Genomic DNA, 18251 nt, shown 5'->3' with positions numbered 1-18251 from the left:
CCAAGATAACGATATAATTAATCCGAGATCTCGTCATTAACTACATAGCTGGTCAGCTAAGTAGTTAAGGATGACATCAGGCTCACTTAGATTGCGCCGCCGATATACTGTAGCTGAAGCCTTGCTAACCGTCTTTTTAGATCATGCACACTAATGTGTATATTATCTGTAATAGCAAGGCTGAATACTATTAGAGCCTGTGTCAGGCCTTGGGCCTTGATTGAAAAGATATGTGAGGCAGTGATCGATATGCTCCTGCTCCTGTGACATTGCTACACTGAATGATGTTTCCTGCAATGATTTAATATACTACTACACTATCGTTTTGTTTTCTCAAGATCTCGAATTAATTATATCATTATCCTGGGAAAACAAAGTTTCTTATCTCAAGATCTCGAGAAAATTATCCCGTTATCTCGGGAAAACGGCAGTTATTATTTCAAGATAATAACTCGAGATCTCGAGAAAACAAATGACATTAACTCGTTATCACGGGAAAACGGAGGAAATAAAATGTATGAATGCATGGCCCTTTAGGGCTTCCGTACTTTTGGTACCATCCACAACTTTTGATTATGGAAATGCAAAAATAACCATTCTAATGTTTAACAAACTGAGCTGATCTGAACTTGGCTTCTTGGTGGCAGTGGAGAACAACTAGCTTTTCTAGTACTGAGATAAACGAGGTGAAGTCAAGACCCTTCACAATACACAGTAATTTCATCCATTGTTAATATGAAAGTGATGAGTGCAGCTTTAAGATTTTTTAATAGGAAATTAAAGGAGCACTCATGACCTTTACAATTTGAAGCCGGCACATCTGGCATAGCCTTTTCAGTTTCAGAGACCCTGATGTTTGTTTGTAACAGCTTGAGAGATGGAGGTATTTACTGGAGATAGGGGGTTAAAGGAAAAGTGCTTTTGGGTTTTATTATGGGAAGTGTAGGATCAAGTGTTTTTGACAGAAAATAATACAAAATCTGCATTGATTTGGACCATTTTCTTCTAACCGGTCTCTCAAAACTCCCACAACTTTATGGGAGTGAAATAATAAGTTATGGCAGAAACTCTTTTAAGAGGAGAGCTGTGGAGTTCAGTGTTACAGTGACAAGTCAGACCCTTTTCTTGTGGCAGTCAAAGTAAAAGACCAGCAGTGAGGCATCTCCTTCATCACTACCTTTATTACCAATAGATTGCCTTGTGTATCACTACATTTAATCTGCCAGTAACATCCTGTATTCCTGAAGGTATAGATACTGTACTGTACATGTCCCTTTAGTGGCAGTATCAAACAGTGGAGGGAGGAAATCGTATTGTTCATTATCCTTGATTTTCAGATTTTTGTAGAAAGTCGGAATATAGTTTTGTTTGCAGGACTGAAGTACATCAGGAAGTTTTCATGGGGCCACATGAAAAGTCAGAGCTGTGAAGGGAGAGTTATGTTGGCAGGTTTTTATAAATGGAACACACTGACATGTTGAGTTTTATTCAGTTTGTCACAGTCTAAAAATACTGTGGATGGCTACTTGTTATTGAAGTCTGTCTTTGCACTTGTTTTCATGAATTTGTTCTGTGAGTAATTTGCTGATGAATGATGTATAAAATGCAAGAAAGGGGCTTCTTCTCAATGTCAGTTATATATAGCTCACTTCTCATAACCTGAAGGCTTCTGTGACCTGCTGTGGTGTTGCTGTTAAAACCAATGTGTATTAACTCTGTTAATGAAAGTACGCCTTCATATCTGTAATGCTTAATATTAATCACATGCCTACACATTCACAAAAGACTTTTAATTGTCAAAGTCTGCTTCTAGGCAAAGAAGCTTTTGCTGCATCATGTTTTTCATGAGTTGAGTTACATAGTTTTTAAGTCACAATAGTTTTGATCATGCCCTCGAGTATGATTTTTGTTGTATTATCATCTTGGAGGATGACAGTACAGACTGGATGTATTACTGTGTCTCACCTGTTATTGTGTTGTGCTCTACCCTCCTTGCAGTGTCTTGAAGCACTCTGTGGATGCCACCTTTGAAGACCAGGGTCCCAGTCCAGGCTACCGGATCGAAATGTCCATCTTCTATGTGGTCTACTTTGTGGTCTTCCCTTTCTTCTTTGTCAACATCTTCGTTGCTCTGATCATCATCACCTTCCAGGAGCAGGGTGACAAAGCCTTGTCTGAGTGCAGCTTGGAAAAGAACGAGGTGAGGCACATACATGACAAACAGTTCTGAGCTTTATGTTATATTAAACTAATGTTGACAGTGCATTTTACACAACGTTGGTGGTAGGAGACACTGGAGACTGAGGAGCTCATTTTCTTTGAGAAAACACAGATCTGTCTGTTTTGCTGACAGGTAATGTAGATACATTGTTTAAATGTGGTTACATTTTAAATGAATGATTCTAGACCTGCATGAGCCTCTTATCATACTAGACATCATACTTGATCCAGCAGACTTGGTCACATTTTCAGAAGACCTATAATAAATCCATTATTGAATCAAATTTGTTTTTGTGACAAAGTAGTTTGTGCTCCACTCATTCATCACATGAGAGCTGTAGAAATCATTGGAACTGAAGACTGCCATCATATACATGTTCTTTATGAGTGGATGGAAACTTTTCACCACAACTGTATGTAATGGCTGTCAAGTCTCCACCCAACCGAACACCTACAGGGCATTTTGGAGCGACATTAAGACGTTGCACCATCATTAACCCACATCAGGGAAAATCTTTCACCACAATCATTTCACACAGCTGGAGAAATGTGTAATTACAGTGAACAAAGGAGGCTGAACTACGTAGCTTATGTAGAGACACAGGCATCGGAAATCACAGAAAAAACACATTGTTGAGCACATTCTAAATATAATGAATATAATGTGTGACAACTGATTGGACTCGGTTGGGCAGAGTCTGTTCCAAGCTGGATGGTTGATGATGGAAGATTAGATCAGTTGTTGCCTGTCCTTGTCATAAAGATTAAGATGGTTTTACTTGGATCAGGACAACTGACATGACACCCTGTATGTCAGCAGGCAAAACAAAAACAGAGGTGGCTGTAGGCAGTGAGCATATGTGCAATGTGCTGCGAGTGACAGAGTAAGCGTAATTGTAGAATCCACTTCATCAGGTTTGCCTCACTCTGCTGAAGTTCTCTCTCCTCTGCCTCTGCTGAGCAGAATTTACTGCTCATGTTGCTCTCTTCTCTTCATCCACCAACTCATGCACACCCATTTTCCCTCCATTTCTTTCCCTTGTCAGATTGCAGTATTAATTGGCAAGTTTTTTTTGTTTTTTTTTTCTTTTGTGAGCTGTCTAGTCTTTCAAGGTTTAAATAATCTTTCAAGTCTATTCCTGACTTATCAACTCTTTGAGCTGTGTGTTCATTTAATACTTAATATTGATCCACATTTTTTTTTTTTTTAACTATAATTAGCACCTGGGACCAGAATTTATGTCCACTAAGTGGTTATCAGTTCCCCACAGTTGATAAAAACTAAAATTGTGTCAGTCTGATGCCAGCTGCTCACTCAATAAAAAAAATATATGCTTTCATCTTCTGAAGACTGATGGAGAACAGTTCCTTTCAAATAATGAAGACAGTGAAGCAGAGGTGTGGTTTCTCTGTTACAGAGGGCTTGTATTGACTTTGCCATTAATGCCAAACCTCTGACACGCTACATGCCCGAGAACACGCAGTCCTTCCAGTACAGGATGTGGAAGTTTGTGGTCTCAGCTCCGTTTGAGTACTCCATCATGATCATGATCGCTCTCAACACTGTGGTACTCATGATGAAGGTAAGAACTTTTATTTGATATTCATAATACAATGCAGAACTAATATAGTTATATGAAGTCAGTCCTGGATTCAATAGCTCAGGAGGGGAATAGTTTGACATTTGAGACAGCCTTTCTTGCCTGCGAAAAAATGCGAATATTTCGGACTCAGTGTGTAAACATGATGACACAACATGACGTTTTTATTTTTAAACGTGTGGCAATTTCGGACAAAAAAAACCAAACACTGGATGTGCAGAGGCCTTAACACAATCTGCAAATCAGCACATGCTCAGCTAATCAGCTGCACTATGAGAGTGGTATTTATCTTCTCATGTTACCTTCTGCAAGAAAGCGAATAAGTGCATTTCCCAAAATGTCAAACTATCCCCTTAACCCACATGTTTGAAAAGGAAACCTGATCAGCTTAAGCGTATCTTGAAACACCATTTTCTTTTAGTTCCATGGAGCTCCAGATTTCTATGAAGTGATGCTGAAGAACCTCAACATAGTCTTCACCACTCTCTTCTCTCTGGAATGTATCCTCAAGATTATTGCTTTTGGTCCTCTGGTGGGTAACATTTATAAAGCAACTTCAGATGTCCTGAATGAGAAATAACAAATCATGATTGCCATCTGTTGTTTCTCAGAACTACCTAAAGGATGCCTGGAATGTATTTGACTTTGTGACCGTGTTGGGCAGCATCACTGACATCCTGGTGACTGAAATCAATGTAAGTAAGAACACTGCATCCAAACAACACAGCTGTCACGTTAATGAGCTGGGGCAGGGACAGCATGTACAGCAAGTTTTGTGCAAACAAGCTAACTAGCACGCATCAGTAATGACAATCACATGGCAGCAGTCCAGAGAGGCGTACAGCTTCAGATGAGGAGAAAGGGCAGGATTGTGAGCCGGTCCTTTGTTATCATAGAGGGCTGATACAGCAGCTGAGGATGGGTACCTTCTTTGAATCTACCTCAGAGATTAATGTGTGTGTGTTACAGTGGAGCAGTACTCTGCTATGGTCATTGTGTTGTTTGACACTTTCTTTATTCATTCCAGACAGTTCTTCTCTGTGAGCTTACCTGTATACGTGTGTGTTGTGGGGTAGACTTTGACTTTTTTACATGTGTATATGTTGAGCTGTATCAGTTTATGTTGTGCAATATGACTGTTCCTGTTCTCTCGCCTCTCCCTCCTTTGTCTTTCTTTCTTTATCTTGATCTGCTCTCTGTCCCCCCCACCTCCTGCTCCATATATTTCTCTGTCTTTTTCTCCCTCTACATTTTCATCTTGTTGATTGTCATCACCGGTGTTGCCATGCCCTGATCCCAAACACCACCAGACAACGGTGAGTGATTTTTCTGTTGACATTTTTTTAGCTCACCTACTGTTTTGTGGATTAATAAAGTAATCTATCTATCTATCTATCTATCTATCTATCTATCTATCTATCTATCTATCTATCTATCTATCTATCTTTTATTAAATAGGTAAAATGTTACGGTCTAATGAGTTAAAGGAGTAATGCAATAATTTTTCTACTGTGCTTTGAGAACTTGTGAGAGATGAAAATAAGCATGGTCAAACTTTGATGCAGTGCATGCCCAGATACCCTGACTTACACCTTGTCAAACAGGTCCTGTTACATCTCACACAAGTCCCCGAGTAACTTTTATGTAATATGCACAAAATAATTTACATTTCTGAAGCATGTTCAATGAAGCATAAGTCTGAACTGAATGTGGCTATTTAACATAATGGTTGAAGCACCACACGGTTCCATACACACACACACACACACACACACACACATGTAAGCATGCACACACACACATGCACACACACACACACACACACACAGAAGAGGGATTTCACATAGCTCACTCTAAAAAGAGAAAACTGAACCAAAACCAGTATGTCTTATATGTTCTCATATGTTCTGAGACTGTGGTGATTGTTTCAAAGCGGTGATGTGAAGCGCCACTAAGAGACGAAGCAGCAAACATACCCACTCAAATCTGAACATGCCATGGTCACTGTCTCCTGACATTATTCAAACAAAATATTGTTTTCTGGCACACCAATGAGCACCTACACATGTGTATGAGGATCTCCCTGACACCTTTCAGTCCAAATTTAAAATCCTGGCAGGACAAGCTAGAGCTCACTGTGCTTACTGAACAAAGAAAGTGGAAGGAAGGGACATTAGAGGGAGAGAAAAAGGAAAGGAGGTGTTAAAAGTGCTCTGTTGTTAAGGTGTGCTGAGACTGTTTATTATAAACTTGGTTGAGACTGTTAAGGTGTGAAGTGGAGTTTTTGAAAAAAAAACAAAGAAGAAAGGAAACTCAAGGTAATTTTTTAATTTTATTTAATTTTATTTTTTCTAAAATCAAGCACCTTAAGAGATAAACTTTTTAAAAGCTCTCTGTTATGTTTTTTTATGTTTGAAAACGCAGCCCTTATTTGACTTGAAATGGCTCTAACCTTGTGGCTCTGTTCCGTTCTCTGTTATGTCACATGTAGTAAACCTTATGGCTGAATGATAAAAAAAATCATCACTTAACAGAATGATGGAGACAGAAATGTAACGGATTCTCTGTGTGCAAAGGCCTTATTCCTTATTATGGTTTAAGCTTTTTACACCTGAAGATAATAACCCCAGTTTCATTTGTAGCCTGATGACATAATCAGGGTTACTTTCTCAGTCATCCCTAACCCTAACTGATAAATCTCCTCCAGAGCCACATACAAATGTTTTCTGATGTGGAAATGTTGAGAGGAGTTGCCCTTTAGGGCACACAGCAGGAGATGGATTTGTTTCCGGCATGTCATCACGTCATAAACGTTTCAGAGCAGACACTAGCAGTCATGTTCAGTGGTTTGCCAATATTCCACAGGTTTTCTTTCTTTCTTCTTCTCGTGTGTGTGTGTGTGTGTGTGTGTGTGTGTGTGTGTGTGTGTGTGTGTGTGTGTGTGTGTGTGTGTGTGTGCTGTCTGCTCTATTTCACATTTTTGTGATAAAATTCCCCACAGACAGTGTGTCCTGACTGAGCCTAAGCAGAGGGACAGTAACACCAAGCAGGAGTTTTGTTATCACCTCTGCTCTAGAAGAGAGAAAATCTTAACACCTTAACACAGGATTAGATTACTAAAGAATCATAGTCCAGATGTATAAATAATGTTTCAAATTTACAAATGCAGAAACAAGCTGGAGGTTAGTTCAATGAATGAGTGAATACCTCAATAAACTGGAATGGCACTCAGTAGAGTGTATAACTCCACCAAGGCCCAACAGTTGTCTTTAATTCAATCAAGCATAATCTAATACCAAACTCCATAGCCTGGTATTACTCTACATTTTAAACCACCAGTAATTGCTTCACCATAATTTAAGATCACCAGATCTAAGATCTCCATCAAATTGTACTCATTCATAGATACCAGCCACCTGAATACACCTGATTTCTTTCATCAAGATCTGTATATTAATCCCTGAGAAATTAATGAAAATGTCAAAAAATGCCCCCTTTTGCAATGTAAAAGCAAAACATCCTGGAACCGCACTTATTTGGATCCCCGTCAAAAGTCATTGAGGTCTATTCTGGGCCAAGTTTTTGTGTAATCCTGATGACAAACAAACAGACAGGGGTGAAAACATGAGCTCCTTGGCTTGGCTTTAATGAAATATAGTTACACTTTGTGCCTTGTATGTTTCTGTTCATGCATTCTTGTTAAAGGGGATCAACATGTCACCACTGTGATCATTTGTGTCCAGCTGTGGTGACTTTTAAAACAGTTCATCCCTGTGATACGGGTGTGTGAAGAGGGTCTTTGGTTGGTAAGTGCTTGATGTCCCGTCTGTGTCTAACAGGACAGGCTGCTGAACTTGAGTTTCCTGAGGCTGTTCAGAGCTGCTCGACTCATCAAGCTGCTGAGGCAGGGCTACACTATCCGCATCCTGCTGTGGACCTTTGTCCAGTCCTTCAAGGTGCTCACACACATCATTACATGTGCACAAACATTCTGCACATATACTAGCATCTATTTACATGCACATGTGCTATTTTACTTTCATGCAAGCACAAATAGTAACTACGTGCACACACAAAGTCAAACATCCAGGATGGAATAATTGAAAGTGGATATTAATAATTCAGTGTGTTTTGATTTCCTGTTGTTTCCTTTAGGCCCTGCCTTATGTTTGCCTGCTGATTGCTATGCTGTTCTTCATTTATGCCATCATTGGGATGCAGGTGGGTGTGTTCATAGAGGCCATGATATTCAGACTGCGGTTCACCATTTGGATGTTGCAACCTGATCGTGAAAAACATGAAGTGCATATTGCTGAGACAGTAGAAATCCATTTCCCTCACTGTGTCTCTTCTTCAGGTGTTTGGCAACATTGATCTGAATGAAGACACAGCTATCAATCACCACAACAACTTCCGCACTTTCCTCCAAGCTCTCATGCTGCTGTTCAGGTATAAGAAATGTTATGATATAAATCTCATGAGCACATTAGATCACATTGACCAAATACAGACAGTTTTTGCATAAAAATGTAATCACTTGGACTTCAAGATTAACAGACAGCCCAGTAGGTAATTAGCACCAAAACCACATTAGGTTGGACCTCATCTAGATGATATCCTAGCTGCTATAGTGATCACATGGAAAGGCATAAACATGCTAATGGTAGTCAGTCAGGCAGAGGTGTGGAGTTCAGAAAACATGGACACTGTCACCTCCTTACACATCTATAACTATTGAATTATTCACAGTCAGACAATCCAACTGAACTGTAAGACTCTTCAAGACAAGGGAGCGGAGGGGGGTAATACATGAAAGGTCTAAGAAACTGGACTTTAGAGGCAGAAGTAGTGGTGTGTGGGGGGGCTAACACAGGTCCTCACCATCAAAGTCTATGGCAGCACGAATAGCATGTTCCTCAAGAGTTCCTCAAGTATTATCAACAAAATACGCTACTGTCAAAGGTGTATCACTAGGCATGCATAGTTATACATTATTATGTATTACTGGATAATTATTACTGATGCATTATTGCTTAAGCATGACATTATAATCTTGTAGCTAGTTGCCATGAAGCCAATTTTAACCAATTTTTATTCTGTTGGGTAGTTTAACCTATAACAGTCATCATATTTTATAAGATGGTCATGTGTTTTGTATATAACATTTAAATCTGCTAAGTTACTAATACACTACACCAGTAAAACTGTCAAATAAAGACAGTTGAGTAAATTTTATTCCAAAATGGAAATAACCAAGTAAAGATCAAGTCGTTCCGGACAAGCACCATCCGTGTGCTATTAATGACAAACACACAGTCTATAGACAAGAGTCTATTACAGTCGAGTTCAATTTTAAATGCACATGCTGCACAGCTAAAGGAAGGGTAACTTCGGATGACTGTGGCCTAGGAGGCAGAATGGTTTGTCCATTTATTAGTGGTTTGATCCACGGCTCCAGTTGCATGTCAAAGTATCCTTGGGCGAGACATTGAACCGCAAAACTGCTCCTGATCACTGACTGTGTGAGTAAATGAGTGAATGGCTGAGGATGGAAATATCATGAGCGCTTTGTGTAGGAAGCGCTGCATCGCTCCTGATGAGCAGGTCAACACCTAGCATAGCAGCCTCTGCCATCAGTGTATGAATGTGTGTGTAAATGGCTTAATGTGTCAAGTGTTGTAAAGTGCTTTGAGTACTTGGTAGTAGAATAGCACTATGTAGATGTCCAGTCCATATAGTCCATATATACTATATACATGTATCTTTTTCCCTAGTCCATATAAATGCTAGTGCTTTCATTGCTTAAATAATTGCTCTTTTATCTGGAGTATTGAACTTGATTGGCAGCACTCTCCATTCTTGATCCCAGCCTCATGTTTACAAGATGATACAAATTGGCTGAGAATAAGTGAGTATGAGGAACACGTAGATCGCTCTAATATTCCTACTCTTTTGCCACATAGTTGTTGTTCAGCGAGCCATTAATTTGATCTGGCCTCAAGAGGACTGCTGCCTCACTGTAACAGGAAGCAGGAACAAGCTCCAGTGAACAGTGAAACATTCTCAAACACTGAGCACAGCTGTTCTCTAGATTTTTTGTGAGTTGTATTGTAACAGTTCGACACCAGAAGCATCTTCATCAGAGTCAAATAACAGTAACTCATATCCTCTAAAAAAATTAGGACCTAATCCAGTACAGGCTGGAGGAATGGGGAGGGGGCAATCAGTTAGAAGTGGAAAGAATTCACAGTAAGACAGGTTTACTTGTTCAGTTAAAATACACAGATGACCATATGATCATAAGTAACATCAATAAGCAAACACAAATATCACAGTAACGGAAAAACTTTTTAACAATAGAAAACCTTCCATCCTTTTAATCGACCTCCTTTCAATAAGGATGAAATCCAGTCCAGGATGGAAAAATAAGCAGGAGCCAATGAACTGGATGTGTATGGGGTAATAAATCATAAACAGCAAACTACAATTCAAGATTAAAGTACCACAATAATAATAGATGTATATTAACTCAGTTTTTATTTATTCATTTATTTATTTATTTATTTATTTATTTATGGTTTGTTTATTGGATATTTGGCTGTGGCCAAATTGTTTCTTTTCTTGAAATGAAATTAAATGAAATATTAATTTCATTTGCATCTCTAAATCCAAGTGACACTGCAGATTTCAGAGACATAGCCCAACACCCTTACTTGGTTTCACATTGATTCCAACATTATTTGAATTTTAATTTCATCAATAAAGCATTGAAGGCCCTGAAAACATTTTTCTGAATCAGCTTCTTACTGTGAGCTTCGAGGTTGTGCATGATCACACAATGTTCTGCAAAGTTTTACTTGTTTCAAATGTTCTGTTTTCTGTGTTTTTGCCTATGCTCTTTGTACTGATTTAAGGTGGGTGGGCTCTGTTGGAAGAAGATGTAGTAGGCGTGGTAGCACGAATCATAACTTTGTGTCTTTGAATCCAAATCTGTTAGCAATTGGTGGGTTGTTTGCTCATTGTGAGGCTAATGTCCAATGTAATCAAACCTCACCAACACAGTGCTGATGAAACAGACAAACTGAGTCTTAAAGTGTATAACTTAAAAATTGCTTGTTATAGAAAAGTATTTCAAGATTTGAAACCAGGTTTTCAGAGGCTTTAAGTAATAAATTGGTAAATCAACACAAAACAATTTTAAATTTAGCTTCAAGCACAATTATGAACATGTTTAATTCAACACACAGTCTACAAACAGCACAGAATTCACATGTGTGTGTTTAATGTTGTTGAAGCTGAACTACCATCCTGCTCAACTCTGCTAGCCCTTTATGTCTCTGTTTCTCTGTGTTATTATGTGTATCAGGAGCGCAACTGGCGAAGCCTGGCACGAGATCATGTTATCATGTTTGAGTCACCGAGCCTGTGACGAGCGATCAGGGTCCCATGGCAAAGAGTGTGGCAGTGATTTTGCCTACTTCTACTTTGTCTCCTTTATCTTCCTCTGCTCCTTCCTGGTCAGTACTGAAACACACCTGATTGTAGCCACTGTAACTTTTGGCCTGTGATTGATTTTGTCACATGTGACTGTTGGGTCACATTGAGAGAAAGTAGTGCACCAGAAAGTAACACAGCAACGTTCATCCAGCTGTCCTTAACAAATAGGTGCCAGCCAGAAACATGTTAGCGCTAGCCAGGCACAGTATCGCTTCAAGCTAGCTGCCTAACTAAAGCTAAATCTGTAATTTGTTTGTGCAGATCATGCCTGTTATATGAAGAACTTTATATTCCAAAAGATCAGGATGGTGAACACAGCTTAAATGCATCGATGCTATTCCTGTAGATAACCTGATGCAGCAGATGGTTTGTTCTACAGAAACATCTGGGAAGGTGCTGCTAGAAACTGTTTGGAAAAGGGCAGCCACTTTCAAAAAATACCTTGCAGGTGATTGGACAAAACATCTGTCTACCACAGGCTTACTTCCACCAAGCAAATCAACAGTGGGATAGCGCTACCACCAGCAGAGCCAATCAAACTCGTACTGAAGCCAGTTAAGAGAAGAGTGAAAACATCTTCAATTAAATATTCTCTCCAGCTCTGATATAACTGACGCTGTAGCAGCTACACTAGCATCTTTAGCAGTGGCTATTTTAAAATGAACAGTTACTTCTCTGGCTGTGGGTTACATCTAAACTACCCCTGTAGCTGCAAGTAGTTACTCATAAGATGCTGACTGATCTGAACAACTGTGGTTCAGAGACAAGTGCATAGCTTAAAGCCTGGCGAGATGGATTTGCGAGATGGCATGATCATGTGATCTTGTGAATCCATCTGCCCCGCAAGGTAATGCTGCAAACGCTTCAACTGTTCAACCACTCAAAGGTCAGCAGTGTGAAGACAGCTTAGAGTCTGGTTTTGATTCACCAAAGTTGACTTTGACATAAGAGATTTTTGCAGATTCTAAAGCAGCTGAGTTGATCATCCCAGTGCTAGATTTATATTCAGAATTTCAAAATGATTGTTTTAGTTGCCTGTGTGAGCAGGCCAAACCACAGACTTAACTCTACTGATGTCTGTGTTCCAGATGCTGAACCTGTTTGTGGCTGTCATAATGGATAACTTTGAGTACTTAACAAGAGACTCCTCCATCCTGGGGCCTCATCACCTCGATGAGTTCATCCGGGTTTGGGCCGAGTATGACCCGGCTGCATGGTATGTTCAAGCCTCCCCTATGGGCCCCAAAGAATAGCAAACAAAGTAAAGTGGAGGGAATAGATACCCTAACTTTACTCCTCTCTTTCCCGTTTGTGACTAAGGTGACTGAATGAGGTCTTGTACTCCTTGACCTTGTCCCTATACCTTGTTGTATGCAGTCAGCCCACTGATAAATATTGTTTTATTTTAAGCTGTCCTCAACGTTTGTTTATTTATGTGCTTGTTCTTTTCCACAGCGGACGGATTTCCTATAAGGATATGTACAATTTGTTACGTGTTATCTCACCCCCCCTTGGCTTAGGGAAGAACTGCCCTAATAGGGTAGCATACAAGGTTTGCAAATACCAGACATTTCCGTCACTAGGGTGCTTTGTGTACCTCTATGCCAAGAGACTTTTAACTGAATGGCTGTGCACCAATGAAATCGCCTTTACACTAGCACCCGTCCCTCCAAACTGACTGGCTTTGGTTGATGATGCCGGAGAGGAAACAAAGCTTTCAAAGCCACGGCATTGTCCCAACATGCCGCCTGCCATGCCTTCTTTCTCCTGTCTGTAATGTTTAGACTGCAGACACCTTTTACTTCCCATTTCTATCAGATTAAACCCTCAAAAGGCTTGAAAGAAATGTGATCACCACATTCAGATCTTTAAAACATCTGAATCAGATCAAAAGCTTTATGAAGAATGTGGTATTATCTTTTTATGAAGACATCTGCCAGAGAACAGCCAGGCTATGAGTGAAAGCCCCTGACAAATCATTGGGCTGGCATTGAAACCTTTGTCTCCGTGCACCTTGGTTGAAGTACCAGTGGGATGTCTGCTAGCATGCTGAGGCAGACATCCCCGTTACAATGCTGTCATTTCTCTTCCCTCCCATCAGCATCCCGTGTGTTGGGTCAACCCATCCTTCCCTCTTCTCTCCCCTCCTCCTCCTAACCCTCTCCCACCAAACTCACTCTTTATCATCCCATGTTTCCTGTCAGGGATCCAGAGCTCCACAGTGATGCATCCCTGTGCCCCAACACAGTGGCCGAGGATGACATCCACCTTACATCTCACTCGAGGAAATCTATTAACAGATTTCTTTTTTTCCTTTCCATTATTATCTTGTTTTGTTGATTTCTTCCCTTTGTTCCTCTCCTCCTTCTCTAACTCCCCATCCTTCTCTGTTTGGGTTATGTTTATTTTATTTTTTTTATTTCCTACCCTGTCAAGTGGCCGTATCAAGTACCTCGATATGTATCAGATGCTGCTCCACATGTCCCCACCCTTAGGTTTGGGAAAGAAATGTCCGCCAAGAGTCGCTTACAAGGTAGACCCTCCTCTTCCTCCACCTTCTTCCCTGTGTTCGACAACCTTTCTCCCATTGGCGTGAACTCAAGCCAATGTCTGTGCTCTGCAGTGTTCCCTCGTTTGTTTTGCTAGCGCTCCTATATTTTTGGTGTAAGCCCCTACCTCATTTCTATTGTCTTTACTGTTTCTTTGAGCATAGCTGCTTGCGTTGGCTAATACCCATCACTAATGATAATGACATAGAGCTTAACTGAGAGGACTTAAAGTCATGTTAATTGAAATATATTATGTTTAAGGAGGAAATTTGTCACTTTATGTCACTATTCCTTTGAATGATACGCTTTAGTTGGGGTTTCATTTTGTGGAGCAGTGTGTGTGTGTGTTTGTGTGTGTGTGTTTGTGTGTGCTCAGGTGTGTGTGTGTGTGTGTGTGTGTGTGTGCGTGAGTGCGTGCGTGCAGCTTCTGTTGCTTCTCTGTGGGAGTAATACTTTCTATGTGTGCTTTTCACTTTGTGAGTTTGTCTCTGCTGCCCATCCCCTGTCATTCCTTCTCTCATCTCATCTCGTCTATCCACTGTTGGAGATATTTGTGTTTGCCTGTGTGTTTGTTTGAGTGTCAGAATGTAAGTGCTGCACAGCATTGACAAAATTATGTCAGTGTGAATTTTATTTTATCTTTTGCCGAATATTGTTTGAGGTAAATGAAAAATAGACCAAATTTCCACAAGATATTAACATGTGATCCAATCTCAATATCTTCTCTGAATTGATGTTAATGCAGGTGTCAGTGCACACAGAGCATTGTGATCATCATCATCAACATCTGGCTTACATTGTGATCAGATCTCAGCCAGGTGTAGGGCTGGGCCTTAATTAGTAGTATTTTTTAGGTAATGTTAGATATTGTAGACTGTATAAAAAGCACTGAATAAATGCTTGAACAAAATCAAATATTATAATATCTTGACAAAATACTTCAATAACGATATTGCAACAATATTGTGGGGATGACTATTGGTACTAAAATATGAACACAGTCAGATTTCTGATCAATAATCATCAGTAATGTGGATATAATGACTAAGTGGGTAAAGGCAAGTATTAGAACAAGTAGAACTGTCTGGTAAGTTCAGAAATTGACATCACTTTTCTGCAATGAGCCTTTATAACCAGGAAAGACAACACTTATGTAATATCACCATATCCAGAAACTAAGACATGCCATATCACAATAATGCTATTATATAAATATGTTGCCTTGCACTAGCCAGGAGTAAATTACATTTGTAGAATGTGACCACATGCAAAATCAGTTCAATGAAGAAAAGGTCACTTACAGTATCTCAGCCTCTGCCTTGCCATCTCCATGTTTTCTTCAAAAAACTACAGACTTCTTTAGGAATTAAAAAATGAGTTCGTACAGCAGCAGCATCTTGGGAGACTCTTGTGCTGGGGACCTCAGGCTTCCACTTTTTGGGAACAGTATGACAGTTAGATTACCATGAAAAAAACTGACCAATCAATGATTAAGGTTCAATGTTCATTTTGTTGTCGAGGAAAAGGTTTGTTTGTGACGTTCAGAAAAGTGGGTTCATCATCTCACAATCTTTCTGTCTGTAATGATATGGAAGTGCATCTTTTTGGGCCAGTGTTTATTGCCTTCATGTTAGGTGTTAGTTAGTTGTAATGTTAGTTGACAAGTCCAGCAGCTCCAGCTACCTAATAAGGCTTGTTGAGAGCTACACACAATGTAAGCTAAATCAAGATGATAATACCAGGTGTAAATACAGAGAAATCATATAATGTCCATATGGGCACAATGTCGCACGTCCACAATTTTTATGTCAGGCTGTAAAAATATTTGTAATTAAGACCTGGTTTAGATATTCTACACTCGTCTTTTACAATTTCAAATGTTTCTGCTGTCTTTCTGAGTGATTGTAAAGCCTGTGGTTGTGTGCGTATGTACTATGTGTTAATTGAGTGTGTGACCACGTGCAAATTAGCGTGGTTGTACGCGTATGTGTTTGCCCCTCAGCTCTCCATCCCCGTCTCATTCTGAATCTGGTCTTTCTTACTTTCTGCACTGCCACTGATAGCACATGTAGGTGAATGCTTTTTGTGTTCAGGGGAGCTCAACTCTTACAGCAACAATCCCACAGCATTCTGTAAGCATCTAGTGGTGTCATTAGTCTTACCTGAACCAAGTCTTCCTGCTAAGGCTGCCTAAGCTTGGTGGAATGGACACTCTTTTTTGCTAGCTGCCACTGTACATGTAGAGCATACCCAACTTTCCTCAACTCCAAGTTGATGATTGTTAGGATGGCAACCACAGAGTCGAGCTCCTGCGACTGTCGAGGCACCTTCATGGTTATGCGTTACATGCCTTCTCTCACCTTTATTTCGGTCAATGTCAGTCTTGCACCAGTGCACTTTGACATGCAGCGTAGTGCATACTGTAGCCAATAGCAGTGAATGTGAATGTCTAGTTTGTCTCCTCTGTACGTACTTGTAGAGAAGGCTTTTTGTGTGCTGAACTGAGACTCAGTTACATTTTACCAATATGGCCAAACTTGCACATATTCAATAAAACTTAGCAAAGCACATTCAAGGTACTTTATGCTAGGAGAGTGAATCAATAGAAAGTATTGGATCACAGCAGCACACAGATTGATTTCTCTGGGTGAATTGTATGTTCTGATTGGGCTATTTGTAATCACTCAGTGACCTAACATCTCTCTGTCACCACTCATCTCCTCTCCACAGCGCCTTGTCAAAATGAACATGCCCATCGCTGATGACAACACCGTCCACTTCACCTCCACCTTGATGGCCCTGATTCGCACAGCTCTGGAGATCAAACTGGCATCAGGTCAGAGAAACACACCACACCTCGTTGAAATAGAAGAGAAGAAAAGTTTGTATAACAGACTAATGTAAAGGCCTTCTCTCTGGTTCAATCACTGGGACAGATACATTTTTTTACACAATTAAAAAAATATCTTTGCCTACGGTGGTCACTGAAAATGTGAAAAATGTGAAAGCCATTCTCCAGAGCCGGTGTTTGGTTTGTCCGTTCTGGGCTACTGTAGAAACATGGCAGTGAGATATGATTGACATCATATATTGGTGTCTTAGGTGTCTGGTTTAGACAGATTGTTAGAGATGCATTTTAACCCAAATAACTGATACAATGAAGTAAAATGATGAATGACAAATTTCTCAATGTCAAACCACATTGTAATATTATGTGAAATGTCAGAGTGACATTTCACATAATATTATCACATATTGATGTGTTCAAAAAGCCAGCTGCTATTTATTGTTCTCAGAGCTGGAAATGGGCAAATGTGACTCCCAGTTGGACTCATTAGAAGGTTTTGTGCTGTCTGCTGGATTCTCTTGCCTGGCTTCACTGCCTCTATCTGCACTTTTAATGAGGAATTCTCACTGTGCCTCATCTCAGGAACAACTTATTACCGCTTTACTTGCTTTGTGTTGTGAATTTAGAATGAACCACCTTTTTCTATCTCTTTGTAAATCACAGTATATGGTGCTGTGACTGGCAGTTGATCTAAGTGTTTTAAGAGGTTAAACGTCTCTCTCTCTCTCTCTGTGTGGATTTCCAGGAATGGTAGCCCAGCGATTATCTGATGCAGAGTTAAAGAAGGAGTTGTCCACAGTGTGGCCCAGCCTCTCTCAAAAGACCATGGACCTGCTGGTGACGCCACATAAAGGTAAGCATCTCACCATTATCTACCTTCTGTGTTACACAATCGCAGAAATAGCTTTTTCTCCTTGTCACAGCCTGGGTGTTCAGGAGATGGAAAAGTGGGTGACACACTGTTTCAGAGATTATGTAAAGTAACTTATTTATCAAAAGTAACTGAATTATGTACAGGACAACATCAGAAGGTATGGGATGGTGTCAGCAGTGTTTATTTTTATCACATTGTGAAATCCTTCACTACAAGTATTTTCTTTCACTGTGGACTAACTTAATAATTAAACAATGATGTCTTAATGTGAAAGTTCAACTATAAATTTTCACACCCTAACTAACTCAGCTAGCTTAGCTCAAACTAGCTCATATTCATAAAGGAGAGTTCATCATTAAGTAAATCGCCTGAACGCCTCTGAGTTATTACCATGGTGACAGTATGTAATGAGATATTATGGCTGCTTTTCTCTTATACAAGGTTCTTTGGAGTTGCCGTGTCAAAGCCATTGACTTATAACCTCATTTAGAAAAAACATTTTTTTAATCATATCAGGTCACAGTTGAGGGCTGAAGCCAACACAGAAATGCCAAGATACAAGAGCCAAAGTCATGACGTCATGTCAGAGCTAGCTTCTGTAGGTTCTTTAACTGAATACACATTTGTGAAAACTGAGACTGTAACTGAATGCAAATAAAGAA

The 18251-nt window shown here is 39.9% G+C and overlaps 1 protein-coding gene across 1 annotated transcript in view; it reads left to right on the top strand.

Annotated features, from left to right (window-relative positions):
- Window positions 1-18251, top strand: part of cacna1ba (calcium channel, voltage-dependent, N type, alpha 1B subunit, a) — a 176138-nt gene that overhangs the window by 111272 nt on the left and 46615 nt on the right. The window contains 13 exon segments of the mRNA XM_073465321.1: window positions 1999-2200; window positions 3639-3803; window positions 4243-4353; window positions 4433-4516; window positions 5132-5137; window positions 7661-7777; window positions 7977-8042; window positions 8179-8270; window positions 11188-11338; window positions 12407-12534; window positions 12774-12870; window positions 16598-16703; window positions 17461-17568. Of these exon segments, the coding sequence (XP_073321422.1) occupies window positions 1999-2200; window positions 3639-3803; window positions 4243-4353; window positions 4433-4516; window positions 5132-5137; window positions 7661-7777; window positions 7977-8042; window positions 8179-8270; window positions 11188-11338; window positions 12407-12534; window positions 12774-12870; window positions 16598-16703; window positions 17461-17568 (1433 nt within the window).

Source organism: Pagrus major, chromosome 5, assembly GCF_040436345.1.
Source record: "Pagrus major chromosome 5, Pma_NU_1.0".
Taxonomy (NCBI): Eukaryota; Metazoa; Chordata; class Actinopteri; order Spariformes; family Sparidae; genus Pagrus; species Pagrus major.
Note: the sequence above shows the minus strand (reverse complement) of the source record. Positions and strands in the feature narration are given on the sequence as shown.